This window comes from Microcebus murinus, chromosome X (assembly GCF_040939455.1).
Source record: "Microcebus murinus isolate Inina chromosome X, M.murinus_Inina_mat1.0, whole genome shotgun sequence".
Classification (NCBI taxonomy): domain Eukaryota; kingdom Metazoa; phylum Chordata; class Mammalia; order Primates; family Cheirogaleidae; genus Microcebus; species Microcebus murinus.
In genome coordinates, this window is record NC_134136.1 from 89,644,995 (window position 1) to 89,665,165 (window position 20,171).

Sequence of the window (20,171 nt, forward strand, 5' to 3'; positions counted from 1 at the left end):
GAATATGTCAAAAAATTAACTGTAATTGAAAGATGCTGAAACTCATATATTCATTGGTTCGTCAGATATTTGAGCGTCATCTGTAAGGCATTAGCCATTTCTGTCATTTTTGTTAGGCATATATTTTTGATGTGAAGTACTTGGAGGTTAATTACATAATCAGGAAAGATACTTTATCCTTTTGACATCAATATGTTTATTGTAACTTATTTACAAGTATAAGAAAGAGCTTCAATTTTACATTATTAGCATAGTTACCTTATTTTTATTTAATCTGAAGCATGTTTCTTAATCTCATATTCATATTCAGAAACATCCTAATTTATCATTTAAAAATGGATGTAAAAATGTGTCTAATTAGTAATCTTTTTTTTTTTTAAAGATATTTACTATGCATGATCTATTGCAACTCATTAAAATCAACCCTGCCTCCAGTCTCTACAAATCACTGGTAGGATTGCTTAGTTTTTATAATCTGCTTTGGTTCATTAATTATAAATTAATAGTTGAATAAAGGTTAAATATTTTCTTTTAACAGATTGCAAGATTTGATAAAGAAAACCAAAAAGGTAGGAGCATTCATCTTTGTACAGAATAACAGCATTTTTGTATGTACTTTTTCCTATAAAAGTAAGAAGCTGATAATTTTTAGGGGTAAGAGTAGGAAATTTGATTTGCATTAAATCATTTGATTTTCCTTACTGACCATACCTTTTAAGTAAATAACAGTTCATCTGTTGTTCTGACAAATGCAGGTCATTTCCTCCATATCTCCATTCTTGTATTAGCTCTTAGATACTCAACAAAATAGCTGCAGATATTATCAAGAGCCCTACAAATAGACTGAAAGATACTCTTTGTAAAAATACCCACTGTTTGGAACATTTCTGCCCCAAACTCCCCCCAAAAGTAATAACTTTTAGGCCAAATGTCTTTGTATAGTAGGTATCTCTCTCAAGTATAGAGTATTGATATTTTCTTAAAGAATCAGATATCTGTTCAGTAATGTGTTATGTATTTTATTCTTAAGTGTTTATGTAGAGTTGATAAATTGCCTTAATTTTAATCTTGATAATAACCTTTCATAGAGTCTGTAACTACCATGGGTGCTTGATCATTAGTTAGACTTGATGATGGGTTTTGTAGTGTGGACATAAGCTGGCAACTTGCCTTTGATGCATAGTTACTCTTTAGGTGTTTTAAATAATCTTTGGCATCATACAACAGTCCTTTTGCGTTGGTACCCTCTTGGATTTTTTATGTTGCCAGCACTGCTGCCATCCCACTAGGACATTCATTCATTCATCCTTCATTCATTCATTCAGAACTTTTTAAGCAAACATTTGAGACCTTTCTGCCAGCCATTAGTCTGTGACTTAAGTCAAAAATGAATCTAGACACAGACTTTGTACCTTATACAAAAACTAATTCAAAATGAACCATAGACCTAAATGTAAAATGCAAAACTATAAAACTTTTAAATGAAAGCATAGGAGAAAATCTATGTGACCTTGGGTTTCGTAGTGAGGTGTAACACTAAAAGCATGATATATGAAAGAAAATAAAGATCAGTTAGACTTTATTAAAATTGAAAACATCTCTGTGTTAAGACACTCTTAAGAGGATGAAAACACAAATTACAGACTGGGAGAAGAATTTGCAAAACACATATCTGATAAAGGATTTGTATCTACAATATACAAAGAACTCTCAAAACTCAGCGCTAAAAAGATTGCCCAACTAAAAAATGGGCAAGGGATCTGAACAGACATCTTATTAAAGAAGGTATACAGAGGGCAAATAAGCATAGAAAAGATGCTCTTTATCATATGTCATTAGGAAAATGCAAATTAAAACAATAATGAGATATTACTACACACCTATTAGAATGGTTAACATCCAAAACACAATACCAAATGCTGGTGAGACTGTGGGACAAGAGAACTCTCTTTCATTGCTGATGGGACTTCAAAATGTTGCCACCACTTTGGGAGACAGTTTGGTAGTTTCTTATAGTACAAAGTAAACAGTCTTACCATATGATCCAGCAGTCATGCTCCCAGCTGATCTGAGAACTTTTGTCCACACAGATGCACATGAATGCTTTTGCAGCTTTATTCATAATTGCTACAAATTGGAAGTGACCAAGATATCCTTCAGTAGGTTAAATGGATAAATAAACTGTGGTATATCCAGACAGTGGAATACTATTCATCCCACAGGAATGAGCTATCAAGCCATGCAAAAATATAAATGAATCCTAAAAGCATATTGTTCATGAAAGAAGCCAGTCTGAAAAGGCTACATATTATATCATTCTATATATATGAAAAGGCAACCTGTAGAGATGATATATCAGTAGTTGCCAGGGATTTGGAGAGAAAGGGTGGGCAGGTTGAATAGGAGAAGAAGCACAGGGGATGTTTTAGGGTGGTGAGAGTATGATAATGTAATGGTGGATATGTGGCACTATATATTTGTCAAAACCCATAGAACTTTACAGCACAAAGAATGAACTTTATGCAAATTAGGAGGTCAGGTGATCCTAGGATGGAATGCAGACTGTGACAAAACAATCCAACTCTAGTTGCCTCTCCGAAGGGGGTGGAGGGAAAAAGGTGCCAACCTAACTAATTTTAGACATTTCAAGAAACCAACAACTTCTAAAATAATTTATGCTCATGGTTTAACTACTCAGAAGGGTATGAAGTAAAAGAAAGGTAGTAATTTCTGCCCATGTCCTCTGGTCTCCCTCTCCACTGATAACTAGAATTAATAGTTTCTTGTTCTTCTAGATTTTCTGTTTGAGTATAAATCTGTGTATTTGAAATTATTAGTAACATGCACACAATCATAAATGGGATCATATACATGCTGTTTTGCAATTTTTTTATCTACCAATATATCTTTCTATAGAGTATGTTTAGACAAATTATTTTTAAAGAATGTATTTAATCCCCAATGGATGGAGATTTAGTTTTATTGTTTGCTTTTTGTCATTAGAGGCAGTGTGCAGTGTGTACCTTTTGTGCCCTTATGGAAGTATAGCTGTGTTTATTCATAGACGTGGAATGACTACGTTAAAGGGCACGTGCATTTTGAATACACATGAACGCTGACAGATTTCCCTCCCAAGTGAATGAACACAGCCACATCTCTACTCCCTTACCAACACTTAATTATCAAAGTTTTAATCTAAGTGATATTATAGGGAAGATGTGGTCTTTCTATCGTATTTGCATTTAATTATGATTTTGTTTATTCAACATCGTGAAATTCATGTTCATTTGAAATTTAACTTTTTTTCTGTGAACTATCCCTGCCTTTCCTCATTTTTCTATTTTACTGATTTGTAAGAGCTCTTTGATATTATGAAAATTAGTCCTGTCTCCATATTATTATAAATATTTTTCCAGTATATCATTTTTCATTTGGTTGTATTTCATGCCATATATATTTTTAATTTTTATGTGGTTAGATTGATATAGTTCTTATTCCTTCCAAGCTTTGTATCATACTTGGAAAGGCCTTTCCTCAAATTATTCTTAAAAGAAAAGAGACAATGTAAAAATGATGTTATATGTATAACCAATGTTATATAAACAGTGACTGAGCAATGGTGGAATGAAAGTTCTGAAACAAAACTATTTCTATTGTGTTTTTAGGTTTTCTTATGTGTTTTTTAAAAGAGTTGGCAGAATATCATCAGGCTAAAGAGAGTTGTGATACAGAAACTCAGACAAGTTCACCATTTCCTGGCATAGACTCCCTTGGTAATTATAATGTTCATTCGTTCTTTCTTTCTTTTTTTTTTTGAGACAGAGTCTCATTCTGTTGTTGCCAGGGCTAGAGTGCTGTGGTGTCAGCCTAGCTCATAGCAACCTCAAACTCCTGGGCTCAAGCAACCTTCTGCCTCAGCCTCCCGAGTAGCTGGGACTACAGGCATGCGCCACCATGCCTGGCTAATTTGTTCTATATATTTTTATCTGTCCAATTAATTTCTTTCTATTTTTAGTAGAGACAGGGTGTTGCTCTTGCTCAGGCTGGTCTCGAACTCCTGACCTTGAGGTAATCCTCCCGCCTCGGCCTCCCAGAGTGCTAGGATTACAGGCGTGAGCCACTGCGCCCGGCCATAACGTTCTTTCTTAATTCCAGTTCTGCTATTTTCTTTTCAAATGAAGGAAATTACCTGATTTACCATATCACATGGTGATTCCTTGAACTGGTGATATGTAACCTGCAGGTGGCAAGGGAATTCATTTCTTCTAGAATCATGTTGTTAGAAGGGACCAGGAATTGCTCTCCAATGCCATTCCCTATCATCGAGGATGCTGGGGCTATGTTGGTCACATCATGCAGAGATCCAAAGGCCCACATTCTTCTTTGTTGGTTGGGTTTGTGACCTCTCTTAACTTGGAGATTCTTCCTGGTGTCTTGTCTAACTTTATTTTACAGCCACTGAGTGGAAGATCATAGACTATTTGCTTTTGGAAAGCTAGAGAAGTCATAGGCCCATGACTTTGTTTTATAGTTGAGGAAGCTAAGGTCCTCAGAGGAAAAACAACTTGTATTTTTTTTTTCTTTTTGACAGCAGTTTCACAAAGAAACAAAGAGCAACTTGGAAACACCCAGTCTAGGTCTGAACTAAGAGTTCAAGTTTTCTGTTCTATGATCTAGAGCTTTTTGCATTATGCAGCCTTTGTGCAATATCATCCTGCCCTTTAGTTTTGTACTCGGTAGAGATGGGAAACAGCTATTTAAAATGATGTTGTTAACCTATTTCTTGGACTTCCCTTACTCTTTATTTTTATTTTTTGAGACATAGTCTCGCTCTGTTGCCCCAGGTAGAGTGAGTGTAGTGGCATCATCGTAGCTCACTGCAACGTCAAACTCCTAGGCTGAAGTGTGATTCTCCTGCATCAGCCTCCTGAATAGCTGGGACTACAGGCATGCGCCACCATGCCTGGCTAATTTTTCTATTTTTTGTAGAGATGGGGGTCTAGCTCTTAGGCTGGTCTAGAACACCTGGCCTCAAGCCATCCTCCCACCTTGGCCTCCCAAAGTTCTAGGATTACAAGCGTGAGCCACCGTGTCCAACAGCCCTTTCTCTTAAATAGTAATAGTGCTTTTTAACTTGTAAGAAGATATGTTCATAATTTGTAAAAACCGTATTGTATGCCTAGTCCTTTAAGTATAAGTTTAATTGCATTAGAAACATATTACATGCTTATTATAAAGCAGTGCTGTGCAATAGTGTGAGCCACATATGTAATTTTAAATTTTCTAATAGCCACATAAAGTTAAAAGAAATAGGTGAAATTTGTTTTAATAATCTATTATTTAACCCAATATACCCAAAATATCATTTCAACATGTGCTCAATATAAAAAATATTAACGAGATATTTTATATTTATTTTTTGTACTCAATCTTTGAAATCTGATGTGGTTTTTGCACTTAGAACACGTCTCAATTCAGACTGGCTACATTTCAAGTACTCAATGGCCACAAGTGGCTAGAGAGCCTTGTATTGGATGCCATAATTATAGAGCATTTGGAAAATACAGAAAAATAGATGGAAAAACATGTCTAAAGTCATGCCTACTAGAGAGAAACACTATAGATATTTTAATTTATTTCTGCCAACTTTTTTTTCCTTGTACATACTTTTTTGGTGGATGTTATATGTGGCTGAAATTGTACTCTGGGTTCAGGTTTGCACTCACTACGTGATTAATTCAGACTCACAGTTGGTTCAAGGGCCATTGGCCTGGTGGAAAAAGTACTAGTATGAAAGAGAATCAGTAGATCTCACTTTAGTCCCAGTTGTGCTGTTATGTAGTTGCTTAATCATATGGCAGTTACTTAAACTATATGAGCATTTATTTTTTTTACCTGCAAAGTGGAGGGCTTGAAATACATGATCTTTGATTCTTTTAAAGTCATTGTTTTGAACATGTAAGTCAACTTTAATCAAAGTTCAATGAAAGAACTCTCTGCCTTGGCACTTAGAGACTGGGAGGTGACTCCAGTATTTTCTGACTTAAACTGTGATGTCCTTACTCTTTCCCTTAAGTATATTTTTTTCTTTTGATCAGAGGTCTGGCCTCTTGTGCACCTGACTGTTTATGTATCCTGATTTGATCTGTTATTTTTTAATAGCTGAGAAGCTTCAGCTTATTGATGATCAGTTTGCGGGTGCTTACCCTCAGCGTCCCAAGTTAGAGTCTTTAGAAATAAAGTTAAATGAATATAAGAGAGAAATAGAACAGCAACTTCGGGATGAAATGTGTCAAAAGGTAAGCTTTATCTTGTTGCTGTTAACAAGAGTGATATTTTTGCTTGTCTTCTAATGTCTTAATCTTAGGTATATGGGAAATATCTAGAAGTTTTATTAAAGAATGGGATACTGTACTGTGTGCATATTTTTATTTCTAATTATGTAATTGTTTATGCCTTTGAATGAATCCTACAGGTACAGTGAATGACATAAAACTAAAGATGAACTAAATGTAATGTATTTGGGCAGAACATTAATATTAAACCTAACCATTGAGAGAAGTTTGTTGCTGTTTCTTTAGTAATTGGTGAATTTTTTGGCACCTATTTGCAGTTGAAGTATTTTAAAGACACTGAAATAGCAAAAGTTAAAATGGAAGAGAAAAGAAAGTATGAGAAGGAATTAGCTGAGTTTCGGAATGAATTTGAGAAAGCTTTTCAAGCAAAATCCGAAGCCCTCATTTCTCGGGAAAAGAATACCCTTGAGAGAATTCAAAAGCACCAAGAGGTATGATGATTTATTGAGTGGATATTTCCTGCAGCTGTTAATGGATTGTCTCAAGATCCAGGCACAGGTGGGACAAACGATGGAACAAGGCCCTAGAGCAGCAATAGGGACTGGGCCAAGAGTGCATATGGAAGGGTGGCCCTTTGAAAGGATACACAGACTTCCTTCCTCTGAGACTAGGGGAAAGGAAAGAATTGCGGAGGTGAACATGCACATCGGGATTATAAGAAATTCACACTAAATAAGCTCCATCTTCTCAGGCAGATTAGAGGATTAGATAGTGGGTTTTAGGAGTGGCTCGGAGATGTGGAGCAGCTGCTGTGCTCAGGGAAGAATAGCTCCTTAAAGCAGAGAGGACTGATAGAGCTATGCTGAGGGCCCAGGTGATGGGGGGAGCCTGGAATTGGGAGAGACCAAACCATTTGCTTGTAGGTGCATTTTCTGTTCTAGCTCTGGGGAGGATTTGTAATTTGTGGCTCTTTTGGCCACTTTCAGTGAGGGCAGAAAGATATGGGCGCTTGGGGAGTAGAGTTTTGCAGAGCTTAATTTATTTGACTTGAGAAAGGCAGCCTATTTAATTGGAGATGCTGGGCCTCTGCTGGGTGGTGAAGGGTCCCAGAGGATAGGACAGGTGGCTCCTAACCTAGGGGGAAAGGGAGGGTTACGTGGCAGTCTCAGTGATCAAGGGATAGGTCTGAAGAGATTGGCAGGTGGAAATAGGAACTAAGAGTACAGAGTCGCAGGGTGAGGCTTCAGGTGGAGACTGGAAACAAAATGCAGTGTGCTGCCATTAGGGCAAGCTGCAGAAGTGAGCAAGGGTGAAGATCCCTGGAGCAGAGGAGTCCAGGGGTGCGAGTGGCATCCACTGGCCATTTGATTTTGTCACTCAAGAAGATGACTGGACAGGTGGCAGGGAGTCTATGTCAGCAGGAGGTATTGGATCAACTCCTTTGGGAAAACATATTCCTTTCCTAAGGGTACAGCTTAGATCAGACTGGATTTGTGGCACTATTTCCAATGTACCTGCTATCAGGAGATGTTGAAAGTAGGACGACTTCCTCCTAGTGTCCGCGTTTGCTTAGAGCTTCTCACTAACACCTGGTTGTTTGATGCTAAGTGCACTCCCTCTACAATTTTGTATAGCATTTCTGAGATTGGACTCGTTTCGGCTATAGAAATAAAATGTTGGAAGCACGGATCTTTGAGATGATTGGATCATTAGACTAACAACTTTATTTTCAAGATAGGTGACTGTCTAGAATCCAATTTACTTTATCTGAAGCCTTTGAAGGAGGATTGTCATCCTCATAAAAAGCATGTCTTTATTCCTTCATCTGGAATGTTCGTCCCCTTCTGTCCCTCAAAACTGTACTGTCCTTCCAGACTCAGCTTGAATATCACCTTGATAATGCCTTCCCTGACTCCTCCTCAGTGACTCATTCAGGCCTCATTCCTGCATGTGGTATTTATGTACTTTAGTGATGAAATCATCACATCCTAGTGTGATTGTTTGTTTCTCTCCCCCAGACTAAATTGTGAGATCCTTAAAGATAGGGACTGCCTTTTTATATCCAGCTCCCAATGTTCTGCTTGTCTTGTGATGGGTAACTCCTTGTGAAGGGAACACATAAATGGAAGGGTGGCCTGTTGAGTTCATATGAGCTTGCTAGCACTGAGTCAGAATGACCCATGAACTGGAACATTCAGACACTACCAATACCATGGGGATTCTATTCTTCTGGAGTTTTATTGCTGAATGCACATTTTGCTTAATTTTTCTCTCCAAAGAACTTAAAATTTTAATTGAGGGACTGAGAGATGTTACTAAGTAGAATAAGACAAAATATGGTAGGAATGTAGGGTAATGTAGTTTAACAGTCGTTGAGGGAGTAATTTTTGTACACGAAGGAGGAAATTTCTGTGCAACTAGAATAGGCAAAAAGTATACCTTGAATTGGAATCTCTTGAAGGTGAAATTGTTACCATAGATGTCTGTACTTTGATTATTTTCTGGAATTTAGGAAGCAGTGTATCAGTTCAAATCTGTTTCTATTTTCTTTAGCTTGCTTGCTAAAAATTAATGATTTCTTATACAGATTGAAACAAAAGAAATTTATGCTCAAAGGCAGCTTCTACTAAAAGATATGGATTTGCTAAGAAGCAGAGAAGCAGAGCTGAAGCAAAGAGTTGAAGCTTTTGAATTGTAAGTAATACATGTTCATATTGGATATTTAGAATGAATAAGAGTAAAAAGAATTACTAAATATATATCTAAATATTCTTATGTTAAATTGCCAAGTAGAATTCTTGGTTGTAAAGGTGATATCACCTAGCATTAGGACGTACAGTTAGGGGAAACAAACACTAGGCTTTTGCTTTTGAAATACTGCACATTAAGATGAAAAGCAGAATGAGATACCATCATCAGGGCACAATAAGACCAGACAGATGATTTGGAGAAGTTAATAATGCTTGAACAGATTGTATGTTTTGCAGTTACATTCAGTCATTGCGATCTGATAGTTTCAGGTGTGTATTGTATAGTAACCAAATTACATATAGCCAGGCCTGCAGCATTTACCATTTCTCATGGTGTGTGTGTGTTACTCTCAATGCTGACACAAATATATCATCCTTCAAATCTTACCTGGGATTGATAGCAAGCTCACTCATGTGTAGTTTGTGCAATAAGCCTTCTTTCTTATTTGGAATCTGCTATTAATTGACACCCATAAATACTCCAGGAATCTTACTTAGTTCATTAAAAAATTTGTCTCCATCTTCATTAATGTTTTCTCACTTTTATCGCCTGTATTCGTTTGATTTCTTCTACTCTCTTTTTGGCAATATTGAATAGGTAAATTGATCAAGAGAGAAAAGAAAAGGAACAGAGTTTGGGCAGAGAGAATTCATGATTATATAATTATTTCTTTACCTCCACTTCCTCTATTCCTCTTCCTGCCTTCTAAGTACGTAAGCAAAATAAATACAGCTTACTGCTACTGGCTTTCCAGGTTAACCAGCAGAGGGAGCTAATACATAGCACCTTTACCTGTTCTTGGACTAGTCAGAGTTCTGTAGCGCTTCTCAGGTTGGCAGAATCTCAGTACCAGTGACCTGACTCTTTGGCTTGGGAATTGATGCTATGGTTGATTTAAAGTCTCACTATGAAGACCATTCTGTTCTTTGGGGTTTTTTTTTTTTTTGAGACAGTCTCACTCTGTTGCCCTGAGTGGAGTGCCATATGTCAATCTAGCTCATAGCAACCTCAAACTCCTGGGCTCAAGCGATCCTTCTGCCTCAGCCTCCTGGGTAGCTGGAACTACAGGCATGTGCCACCATGCCCAGCTAATTTTTCTATTGTTATTAGAGACAGGTCTCCCTCTTGCTCAGGCTGATCTTGAACTCCTGAGCTCAAGCGATTCTCCCGCCTCAGCCTCTAGGAGTGTTGAGATTACAGGGATGAGCCACCGCACCTGGCCAGTTCTTTGGTATTCAGAGCCCTGGTCAAGCCATCTATCTTTTGCTCTCTTTTAGCACTCTCTCCAGCATTCAATCAGTAGATTCTTAAACGACAGCAAATCTTAATATCTATGGGCTGATTAGATCCTGCAGTTAGAAGTAGTATTATAGAAGAGACAAGCATATAAGTACAGTAACTTTTGTTTATAACATTGTGACTAATGATATCATTCTTTCACCCCTGAATTGATTATGGCCATTTGTCTCCTGCAACCATAAAGTGTTATTTATCTTCTGGGAGAAACCACTTTGGTCCTCTTTCCCACCATCCCCAGCCAGGGGGATCCCACCATCCCCCACCACCATAGGCTCCCTCTGCTAGAGCCCATCCACCGTGCCTAGATCAGTTCATAAAACACATGGAGGACTTTGGGTTCTTCCATTTTACTTCCTGATAGTGACAGTCACATAACAGTTTCAGTCTATTGAACTAAAAACACATGGTATTTTTTTTTCCTAAGTTTGTTGCCTCAGATATTGTAGTTTATTTACTCTGTATATTTTTGCTAATTTCAGGACCCAGAAGCTCCAAGAAGAAAAAAATAAAAGTGTGACTGAGACACTTAGGAGACGGGAACAGAATTTAAAGAGTATTGAGGAGACCTATGACCAAAAGCTCAAGAATGAACTTCTAAAGTAATTGCCTGGCATTTTTAAAGAAGTAATATGTTTGAATTAAGTTGGTGGAAACTTGACAAAAACTGAAGAAGTAGTTTTATAATTCGTATTTTATGGCAAAATTTAGTGTTTGAAAAAATACGCATTTTCATTAAGTCAATCCTTCACTATGACTATTTGAGTTAGGATAGTTTTTAAAAGATGCAGTATAAAGAATTGCATCCTCTGCTCTTCTTACTCATAGCTTTACTAATATTTATTGAGGGCCTGTGATTTGCTTTAATTGAGGGCACCTTATAAGCTCAGCTTGCACAGTTGATAAGCTGTAATTATAGAATTATAATCACTTCTTTTTTCGTCTACCCCACCCCACTTATACTGCCACTAAGATGGGGATGTCGTAACAATTTAGAAAATATTATATTTAGTGGTCACACCATTTGTCAATGAACATGTGCCTTGTATTCCTTCAAGGTTCTGCAAAGCCAAAATCAATATAAAAGAACTGAAATTATGTGAAGCAGTAATATAGGGAAAGGAAAATAAGAACAATGGTTCCTTTGGGTTTTTTGTAGTTGATTTTTGTGTCCCAGTGAATAATATCCTAATGCGAAGGCATTACGCCCATATAGTAACTTTCCAGTGGGTGGTATAGCATCTGGCACATGAAAGTGCTCAGTTAATGTTTGCTAAGTAAATGTATAGCGAGGAGATGACTCAACTAAGGTATTCTGGGCATTTTTTATTTGGCCCCTTTTTTATTGCCTTGCCCATAATTTGTCATTGATATTCCATTATATAATACTTGCAAAGGTTTCTTGGAATTTATTCTTTAAGCAAATTCTATTACAAAAAAGAAATACAGTAGCTTTTTCATCTATTGATTTTTGAAATGATGGGTTTTTAGCCACATATTTCATGTCGGCTCCTATACTAAAGCAGCAAACACTGAAATATCCGTAGTTGCTAAAATTTTAGGAATAAATGAATAAAAGTGTGTATGTTAATTTTACATGGTTATGGAGATAGTGGACTCTTTGGTATCTTTGTGACAGTTTCTACAGCCTAGAAGACATCTATCTGCCTTTGGGGATCCTCATATGACTTTGGCAAGTGTTGGAGCTGGGAGAATGTTCACTACAGGAGGCTTCTCTTTCCTTCTCCCATCTCAGAATCAGAAGGACAGCTGGTAACAGCTGGGGAAGAGAAAACTCCATGAAAATGTGCCTTTTAGTATCGCTAATCCAGATATAATGCTCTTGGCATTTGGTTCTCAAGACTGTGCTTAGCCCCTGAGGGCAAAAGTACTTATCTTGGTTGCAGGTGGGGTGATGGTACAGGTGGACTGAAGGTGACTGCCAAGTTATCATTTGGGACTTAGTCTATTGTGTGCTGTGTTAACTTTAACTTAATTTATCTCTTTGCCCTTTTTGTCATTGGAGACTAACTGAAAAGTGATTGCTTTCAGTAACCTTATGATAACATGATTCTTCATTTTGTGTGACTGAGTTTTGGGGACCCTATTTACAGGATCAAGGCAGGGTTTTACTGGATCTTTTATGTTCAGAATTCCAGTCCCTGGCCTTAGTATTGAAAGACTTAAAAGTTTACACACTGTCATTCTTAGTGCCCTCAGGCACCTCTGCGCCATAGATAAACTCCTGTATTGTAGCAGTCTTTCCAGGAAGATATTTAATAACTGAAGAACTCATTTTTAGTTATTCTGATTCTTAGGTATCAACTGGAACTGAAGGACGACTATATCGTTAGAACCAATAGACTGATTGAAGATGAAAGGAAGAATAAAGGTGATTCTTCAGGGGCAGAAACAAAAAGCTATGTTTTTCAGTTCTGATGTTTGGTGTGTTGTATATATTAAAAAATATGTAGCTTACACTTCATCGTTCTTACAAAGTAACACATTTTTTGTGACTTAAATTTTATGAAATTAAAATAATCATTGTCTTTTACTACCTTTTTGGAGACCTTCATGTTTAAGATTTTGTATAGTCATAAAGGCCAGTGCTTTATTGTCAGCATTTTACCCAACTTCAATATATTTTGATAAATAAGTCTGTGGTTGTCAAAAAGATGCAGTAACTTATTGCCATCAGGTACATATTACTCCTAACTATGAGAGACTTTTTTTTACTTATGGAAAATTTTAACTTGTCTGTCCCCTGTGACCTAGTTTCTTATTTCTTTTGCATATATATATATATATATATATATGCAAAATTTTTTTTTTTTTGAGACAGAGTCTTACTCTGTCACTCCGTGTAGGGTGCAGTGGCATCGTTGTAGCTCACCTCAAACTCCTGGGCTCAACTGATCCTCCTGCCTCAGCTTTCCAAGTAGCTGGGACTACAGGCATGAGTCACAACATTCAGCTAATTTTTCTGTGTTTAGTAGAGATGGGGTCTCGCTCTTGCTCAGGCTGGTCTCGAACTCCTGAGCTCAAGCAATCCTCCTGCCTTGGCCTCCCAGAATGCTAGGATTACAGATGTGAGCCACCACACCCAGCCTTATTTCTAATATATTTTTATGCTTTATAATATTTCTACTTGACATATAACTTCCTAAACTCTTGTATACATTGGCCTGAGACTACAGAAGTTGAATAATTTTTTTATTCTTCAGATATTTTGCATTTCAACATATTTCTAGGAAATTGCCTATAACAAGAAGTTGAACTTTTGGTGGAAGTTTCAAATAGATCCTTGAGAGTAAACCAGGGCTGGATACTTGATATTGACCAGATACCCAATGTGTGACTGCTCCTTTTGCTTCTATGTTGTGGAGACTCATACTTCTTTTATGGATTAATGTATCATGTGTTTAACAAATTATGTTAGGCTTGTGGTAGCTGAAGTGAAAACTACAAAATAATAACAGATCTTTGTCTTTAAGGAAGTTAAGAGCTGTTAGCATCAGGGCCCTATGCTCTGAGCAGATGGTGTAACTCTGGTTAATATGTGTAGTAGGTAGAATTTCACCACATATATGATAGTTATAGTTTCACATCACTTGTTGGGTAACAGGGTTTATTCCTTACTTGCCCGTGAAATTTTTGACCCCTACGTTTGCTCTTCAGACTATGAAATAATGGTCATTAGGTCTGACATACTGGCCATAAATATTAAATGGCTTTTGTATTCACTGGAAAAACACAATGGTTATAATTGGTGGATTCTTTCTTTCAGAAAAAGCTATTCATTTGCAAGAGGAGCTCATAGCTATTAATTCAAAAAAGGAGGAACTTAATCAATCTGTAAATCATATGAAAGAACTTGAGGTAATTGTTAATCCTGATTTCTTTTTTTTGAAGTAGATTTTAGGCAATATATGAAATTTCCATTTTAGTCATACATAATTTATCTTAAGTCGTCCTTTCGATTTGTGTAGACTGTATTATATGGCCAAGAAGGTCATGGCTGAAGTTAATTCATTACTTCTTCATTTCCATCAAAGTCACATAGTTGTAAGGGTGGATAGAGCTTTGGTCCTGGAGTCCTGCTTTTGAATGCTGTCCATCTATCTCTCTTACTGATTGTTTGCCTTTGGGCGAGCTCTGTGACTATGGATTCCTGATCTGTAATCTCTGGGATATTTTCTACATCATATGGTCATTGAGGGAATTCAGTGAGCTAACTTAGAGCAGGTAGCCAATACGTCTAGTTTTTATCTCAGCATTTTCTCTCCTCCCATCAGCAGCAGGTAAAAATTCCTATTGTTATACCCTTATCGTACAAATTAGAACAAAATGAGATGTATTTTTGACATGTCACTGTTCTGTTTATTAGTGTTTATTACTTCTGTTTATTAATGTTACTTCTGTTTATTAGTTACTTCTGTTTATTAGCTGTCTGAAGCATAGAGCTGGAACTTTAGATACTTAAAATATTTCTTATATGTAAGATTTATTTTTGTAACTGTGATGACTTATTTGAGAACTTCATAGGCTTTTGTACCCAAATATGAGAGAGATTACACTAAGAAAAGGGAAGCACTTCACAACATGTTAGAGATCATTTCTATCATCTCACCCTTTCCCTCTTTTAAAAAAAAATGTATTGCTACAATGTGTGATTATTACTGGGTCTTTCATTGCATCTGGAAGATAGGGTTGATAATCAGAAATACTTTCTTCAGAGGACAGGTGTCTATAGAACTCATATTAGAGGAACTACTTCTGCCCCAACTCGAGGGCAGAAGATAACTTTCATTGCTGTAGTAAGAACCTGAATTCTGTAAGTAAATCGTGACTCCTGCTTAAAGCAGCTTGCCAGCTTTTACTTTTGCAGCACTGTAAAGTCATCATTCATAAGTAAGTTTTCCTTTTTCAATTTCAGCTTGAGTTAGAGGCTGTGAAAGCCCAGTCTTTAGCAGTCACAAAACAAAACCACATGCTGAATGAAAAAGTTAAAGAGATGAGTGATTATTCACTACTAAAAGAAGAGAAACTGGAGCTTCAGGCACAAAACAAATTACTTAAACAACAACTGGAAGAAAGTAGAAATGAAAACTTGTGTCTCCTAAACCGTACGTGTTTTTTTTTTTTTTTTGCATGTTCTAGTAATTCATATTAAGTCAGTATTATAAAACTGTTTTGTACCTGTAAAAGGAGGCTTAAACTGGGAAGATTTTATAAAATTAAGATTCTTGGATTCAAATTACTTCCTTTTTGCTTCTATTGCATAATTAATAGTATCACTGTAAGAAATTTTTTTCCCCATCACTTTAGAAGAAATATTTTTATAAATGTGCCTCTGTAGATGTATCAGGGCTCCCCTTGTCCTCTGACTGCTGGTTGGGTTTGGCCAGGGGAGACACCAGAAAACACACATGAAAAGGGAGAGAGAGGGAGGTCAAGGTTGCTATCATCCCTACCCCCACCCAACCTCCACATATAGTGGCCCTAGACAGGCCTCTGCATCTCTCAGCCAAGCGAGGTCACAGTGCCTGCACCAGCTCCCTCTCTCTGATGCTGGGAATTTCTCCCTCCTTTGATCCTTTAGGCCCAAGGGGTACTAATAGCATAGTCCTGTTACTAGCCCAGGAAACTCTACTATCTTTTGTGGGTACCTGAATAAGTTGTCCTTTATTAAAAGGTCCTCAGATGACAGGCATTGAGGATGTCATCTGCTTTCTGCCTAGATCCCAACTGCTGCTGACAGTTACGTAGATCAGATTGGATCTTGGGGCAGACATGGCCAGACAGACCATGTAGAGAGCTCCTTCTATGCCCTTTGTGTGTGGTAGAAGGAGAGAGATGGCCTTTCAAGTAAATCTGAGGATTTAAAGGTGTTCTTTTACTTGGAGTAGGACTCCAAGAGTAATGAAGTCAACATTAGCATGCATTAAATTCTTTTGTTCTGAAATTTGTGAATCGGGATTGCTTTTAATTTATTTAATAAGATTAAGATAATGTTAATTACGTGAATACAAAGAAAAGGAACAATTTAAAATGTCTTTAACTGCTTTTGTTAAGGTTAATAATGACCAGGATTTTTATTCCCATCTTAGGCTTAGCTCAGCCAGCTCCTGAGCTTGTGGTTTTTCAGAAAGAATTAAAGAAAGCAGAAACTGCTATAGCGTTTGAGCATAAGGAGTTCGAAAGCCGCAGGCAAGCTCTGCAAAAACAGCTGCAAAATGAAGTGAGTATTGCTCTTTGCTGGTTCCAGTATTATACCAGTCCATTTTGTAGATATGTAAACTTGGCACAAGTCACACCAGTGTAAATCTCATTTCTTTTAACGACAAAAATTACTCCCCCACACATGCTAAAGGTATCCTTTCTCATCTGAGAACATTCTCCAGTGATTATATGACTTTGTACTCACAATACTAATAAAATTTGAGAGCAAAGCAAACTCACCTAAGCATAAAATTTTCTGACTGCCTGATAGTACCCACTGTTCTCTTGATTCCCACCCTGAGAAATAGTACACACATTCACTGTGACTTCCCGATTTCTGCCTGCACGCCCTAGAGTAGCTGTTCTTTGATATGACTGAAAAAGGTAGTGAAAAACTTTTCTGTGTTCTGTTTGTTTTTTTAATAGAGACCTCGTTTATTGGTGCGAAGCTTCTCAATTGGCAAAACAGAAAGAGAATAAGCACAATAAGAGCATTTTCCCTCTTGAAGCGAGCTGTGATTTGTTTTACATTGATTTCTTTTCCTTCTCTGAATCTTTTCAGATGGAGCAGTCTGCACAGCTGAAGGCCCAGATATTAGATTACGATGCTTCTGTAAAGAGGTTAACTATTCAAGTTGCTGATTTAAAATTGCAACTGAAGCAAACTCAGAGAGGTTAGAGACATTTTTAACCTATAAATATCTTTGTGTGGTGGTTTCTGATGTTTGTGAAAATATGATTATAATTTATTGAATATTTAGTAACTCTCATGTAAGGGGAAATATATATCCTCTTAGAAGTAAAACTCCCTATCCATTTTGGGAATACCAACTGGATCATCAAGATGACTTGTGAACCAGTCTATGGCTTGGGAGAGCCTCACGCCCCAAATAGAAAAGAAGTGGTGACACAAGTCCCCAAATTCATCCTGGGATTTCCTTTTTTATTTGTTACTCTGATAAGACTGATTGGTTATTTAGTAGATTTACGTATTCCTTGATAGATAGATAAATACATGGGGAAAGGGTGGCTTAGCGAAAAGACCGTTGCCCCTCGGAATCAGAAAACTGTTTTTATTTTAGACCTCAATTTTGAAGTTAGTTGTTTGACCTTGGGGACATCAGTTTAACTTCCTTGGGCCTCAGTTTCTTCATTTTTAATGGGGATAATAATACCTACTGGATATTATGAAATGAGGTGGATTTCAGTGCAGTGCCTGGCACATAAAAGACACTCAGGAAGTGGTGACTGTTTCATTAACTGTGTCTTCAGTGCGGATGCATATCTGCCCCTTCCTACTTCCTGAGGATATTGAAGCTCAGGTACTTTCTTCAGCTACTTTCAAGCTGAAGAAGTGTGTATGTGTTACTAGTTCAACTGGTTTTTCTCGCACTTTCTTGTGCTGAGCCTTTCTCAGTTCCCACTCATGCTCTTTCCTCGTTCTCTTGTTCCCTTTTACCAGCACTAGTTTTATTTTTATCTCTTTACTCATTTCTACTCTTTCCCGTTCCTTATTTTCTCTCAACAATTCTGTTTGCCAAACTGCCCAGAGCTGAAATCATAGTCTCATATCATGAAAAATAGATCAATGAAGATGGGAGTCTTTTGAACATTTGCACTGCCCGTGGCAAGCTTCAGACTTGTAGCATCACAAGGAGGCACTGCAGGGGGGCAGTGGGCACGTGCACTGGCCTTGCATTAGGAAATCTCAGTAGCTCTAGGACCTGCCACTGTGTGGCCCAGCCTCACTAAACCTCAGGCCCTAATCTGTGAAATGGGAGCAGTGAGAGTGGTTAGGCCACAGTGTTGTTGTGAAGTCAGGTCCTCATTCCCGTATCTGAAACTCGGGCCATACCCTGTGCATTTTGTAACAGCCCTGGGACTTCTGGGGAAGCATCCTGTAGGGAAACACATTAATTATTTTGCAGTCAAATGTATGAATATTCATCCCGGAATAAATAGAGATTGTAAATGGGTTTACATCAGTTCAGGTCAAGCTTTCAACCAAATGAGTTCAAGTCTGGTTAGGCTTTGCCACTAAATTATGAATAAATTTTCAGTTCAGAGATTTTTGTATTTCAAAATTGTGTGTAATAGATTCTGAAATTCTGAAATCATGCATCACAAAAGGAAGATGTATAAAGCTGTAGTTGATACATATAAGTTCTCAATAAATGTTAATGGTTATTATTACCATGGTTTTAAAAAATGTTTAATGTACAGCCTTGTCCTTATTATGACTTTCGTTGTTCAAAAAAATATTCTCTAATATATTAGTTTTATTCTGTGCCTCATTCCCCTCATTTCTAAAATTATCTTTTTGTAATCTGCAGCCCTAGAGAATGAAGTGTTCCGCAATCCAAAGCAGTCCGTGATCGATCGTCCCATCAGTGGGTTAATAAGTGACACGATGCTGCCTCACGATGGTGATATAAGCCGGCATTTCGTGAACAGTCCTCTTGATGAGGAAAAAGTGATAGCAAGTGTAGTTGTACCAAGGATCACAAGGTATCTAAGTGCAGGGGTGGAGGGTAGTTCTCCCGATTCTGACCTTGAGTTTGTAGCCAGTACTAAAGCAAGGGTCAAAGAGCTGGAGCAAGAAGCCGAATGCTTGGAAAAGGCTTTCAGAAGTTACCGTCAGAGAGTTATTCAAAACCCTCCCAAAAGTCCACTCCCACCAAAGAGCCCACCATCTCTGCACTTGCTGGGAGCTTCCAAAAACATCACTTCGAATTCCCCGGAAAGATGTATTTTTGCAGAGGACAGGGTTATCTCTGAGGAGCCTCGGGCGGGCACGTTTAAAGAGGAAAAGAGTGAAGCCTCTTTAACGCTTACGGGCAGCTCAGCCTCGAGAGTACGCAAGGGCGCTTCCTCCAGACGCCTCTCTTCCACACCCCTTCCAAAAGCAAAAAGAAGCCTTGAAAATGAAATGCACCTGGAAGGTAAGCCACTACACAAAGGCTTGTGGGATGCTCTGGAGTGGGTAGCCTTGTAGGGCCTCTTACTGGAGGGAGCACAGCCCAAGCCCACAGGCAGTGGCAGGCAGAGCGTGCAGTAGTCAGGCCTTGGGGAGCCCCAGCTGGAGGGATGTGTCCTCCCCCAAGCCTGCAGGCTCCTGGTGATGTTTCCTCCACCACACAGCGTTGCTGTGGGAGTCAGTGGGACAAAGAGTGTGAAGGTCTAGTGTTGGCTTGGCATGCTCAGGTGTTCAGGGATCAACAATGGCCTTGCCTTTGCAACTGGTTGGTTTTATGCACTTTATCATTGCCACTGCAATTTAATTTACATGCTTAAATTGTTAAGTTTGTAGATCCTATGCATCATAACTGGCTATTTGCAAGGATAACAGTTTATTTTCAAACTAGATCTCTTTAGAAACCATGTTGTTGTTTAGAAACCATGCAATTTGTAATAGTTTTGCCCTGGTTCCTTCTGCCCCTTAGGTTTGGGCAGATCACAGATTGCTTCCCCCAGTCCTTGTCCTGACAGAAGGTACCAGCCGTCACCTGCCCAATCTAGGCATGACCTCTCCATCCCTTCCTTCCCCAGCCCTCCCGAGCAGAAGGTGGGGTAAGTACCACATTCTGGTCAGCTACACTGAATTGT

The 20,171-nt window shown here is 38.0% G+C and overlaps 1 protein-coding gene across 1 annotated transcript in view; it reads left to right on the forward strand.

The window, feature by feature from the left end:
* Window positions 1-20,171, forward strand: part of OFD1 (OFD1 centriole and centriolar satellite protein) — a 33,124-nt gene that overhangs the window by 3,834 nt on the left and 9,119 nt on the right. The window contains exons 4-17 of the mRNA XM_012784803.3: window positions 383-451; window positions 539-569; window positions 3,666-3,773; window positions 6,163-6,299; window positions 6,614-6,787; window positions 8,884-8,990; window positions 10,826-10,945; window positions 12,662-12,735; window positions 14,131-14,222; window positions 15,280-15,469; window positions 16,454-16,584; window positions 17,128-17,239; window positions 18,899-19,507; window positions 20,009-20,135. Coding sequence (XP_012640257.2) covers window positions 383-451; window positions 539-569; window positions 3,666-3,773; window positions 6,163-6,299; window positions 6,614-6,787; window positions 8,884-8,990; window positions 10,826-10,945; window positions 12,662-12,735; window positions 14,131-14,222; window positions 15,280-15,469; window positions 16,454-16,584; window positions 17,128-17,239; window positions 18,899-19,507; window positions 20,009-20,135 — 2,081 coding nt within the window. The remainder of the gene's footprint in view (window positions 1-382; window positions 452-538; window positions 570-3,665; window positions 3,774-6,162; window positions 6,300-6,613; window positions 6,788-8,883; window positions 8,991-10,825; window positions 10,946-12,661; window positions 12,736-14,130; window positions 14,223-15,279; window positions 15,470-16,453; window positions 16,585-17,127; window positions 17,240-18,898; window positions 19,508-20,008; window positions 20,136-20,171) is intronic.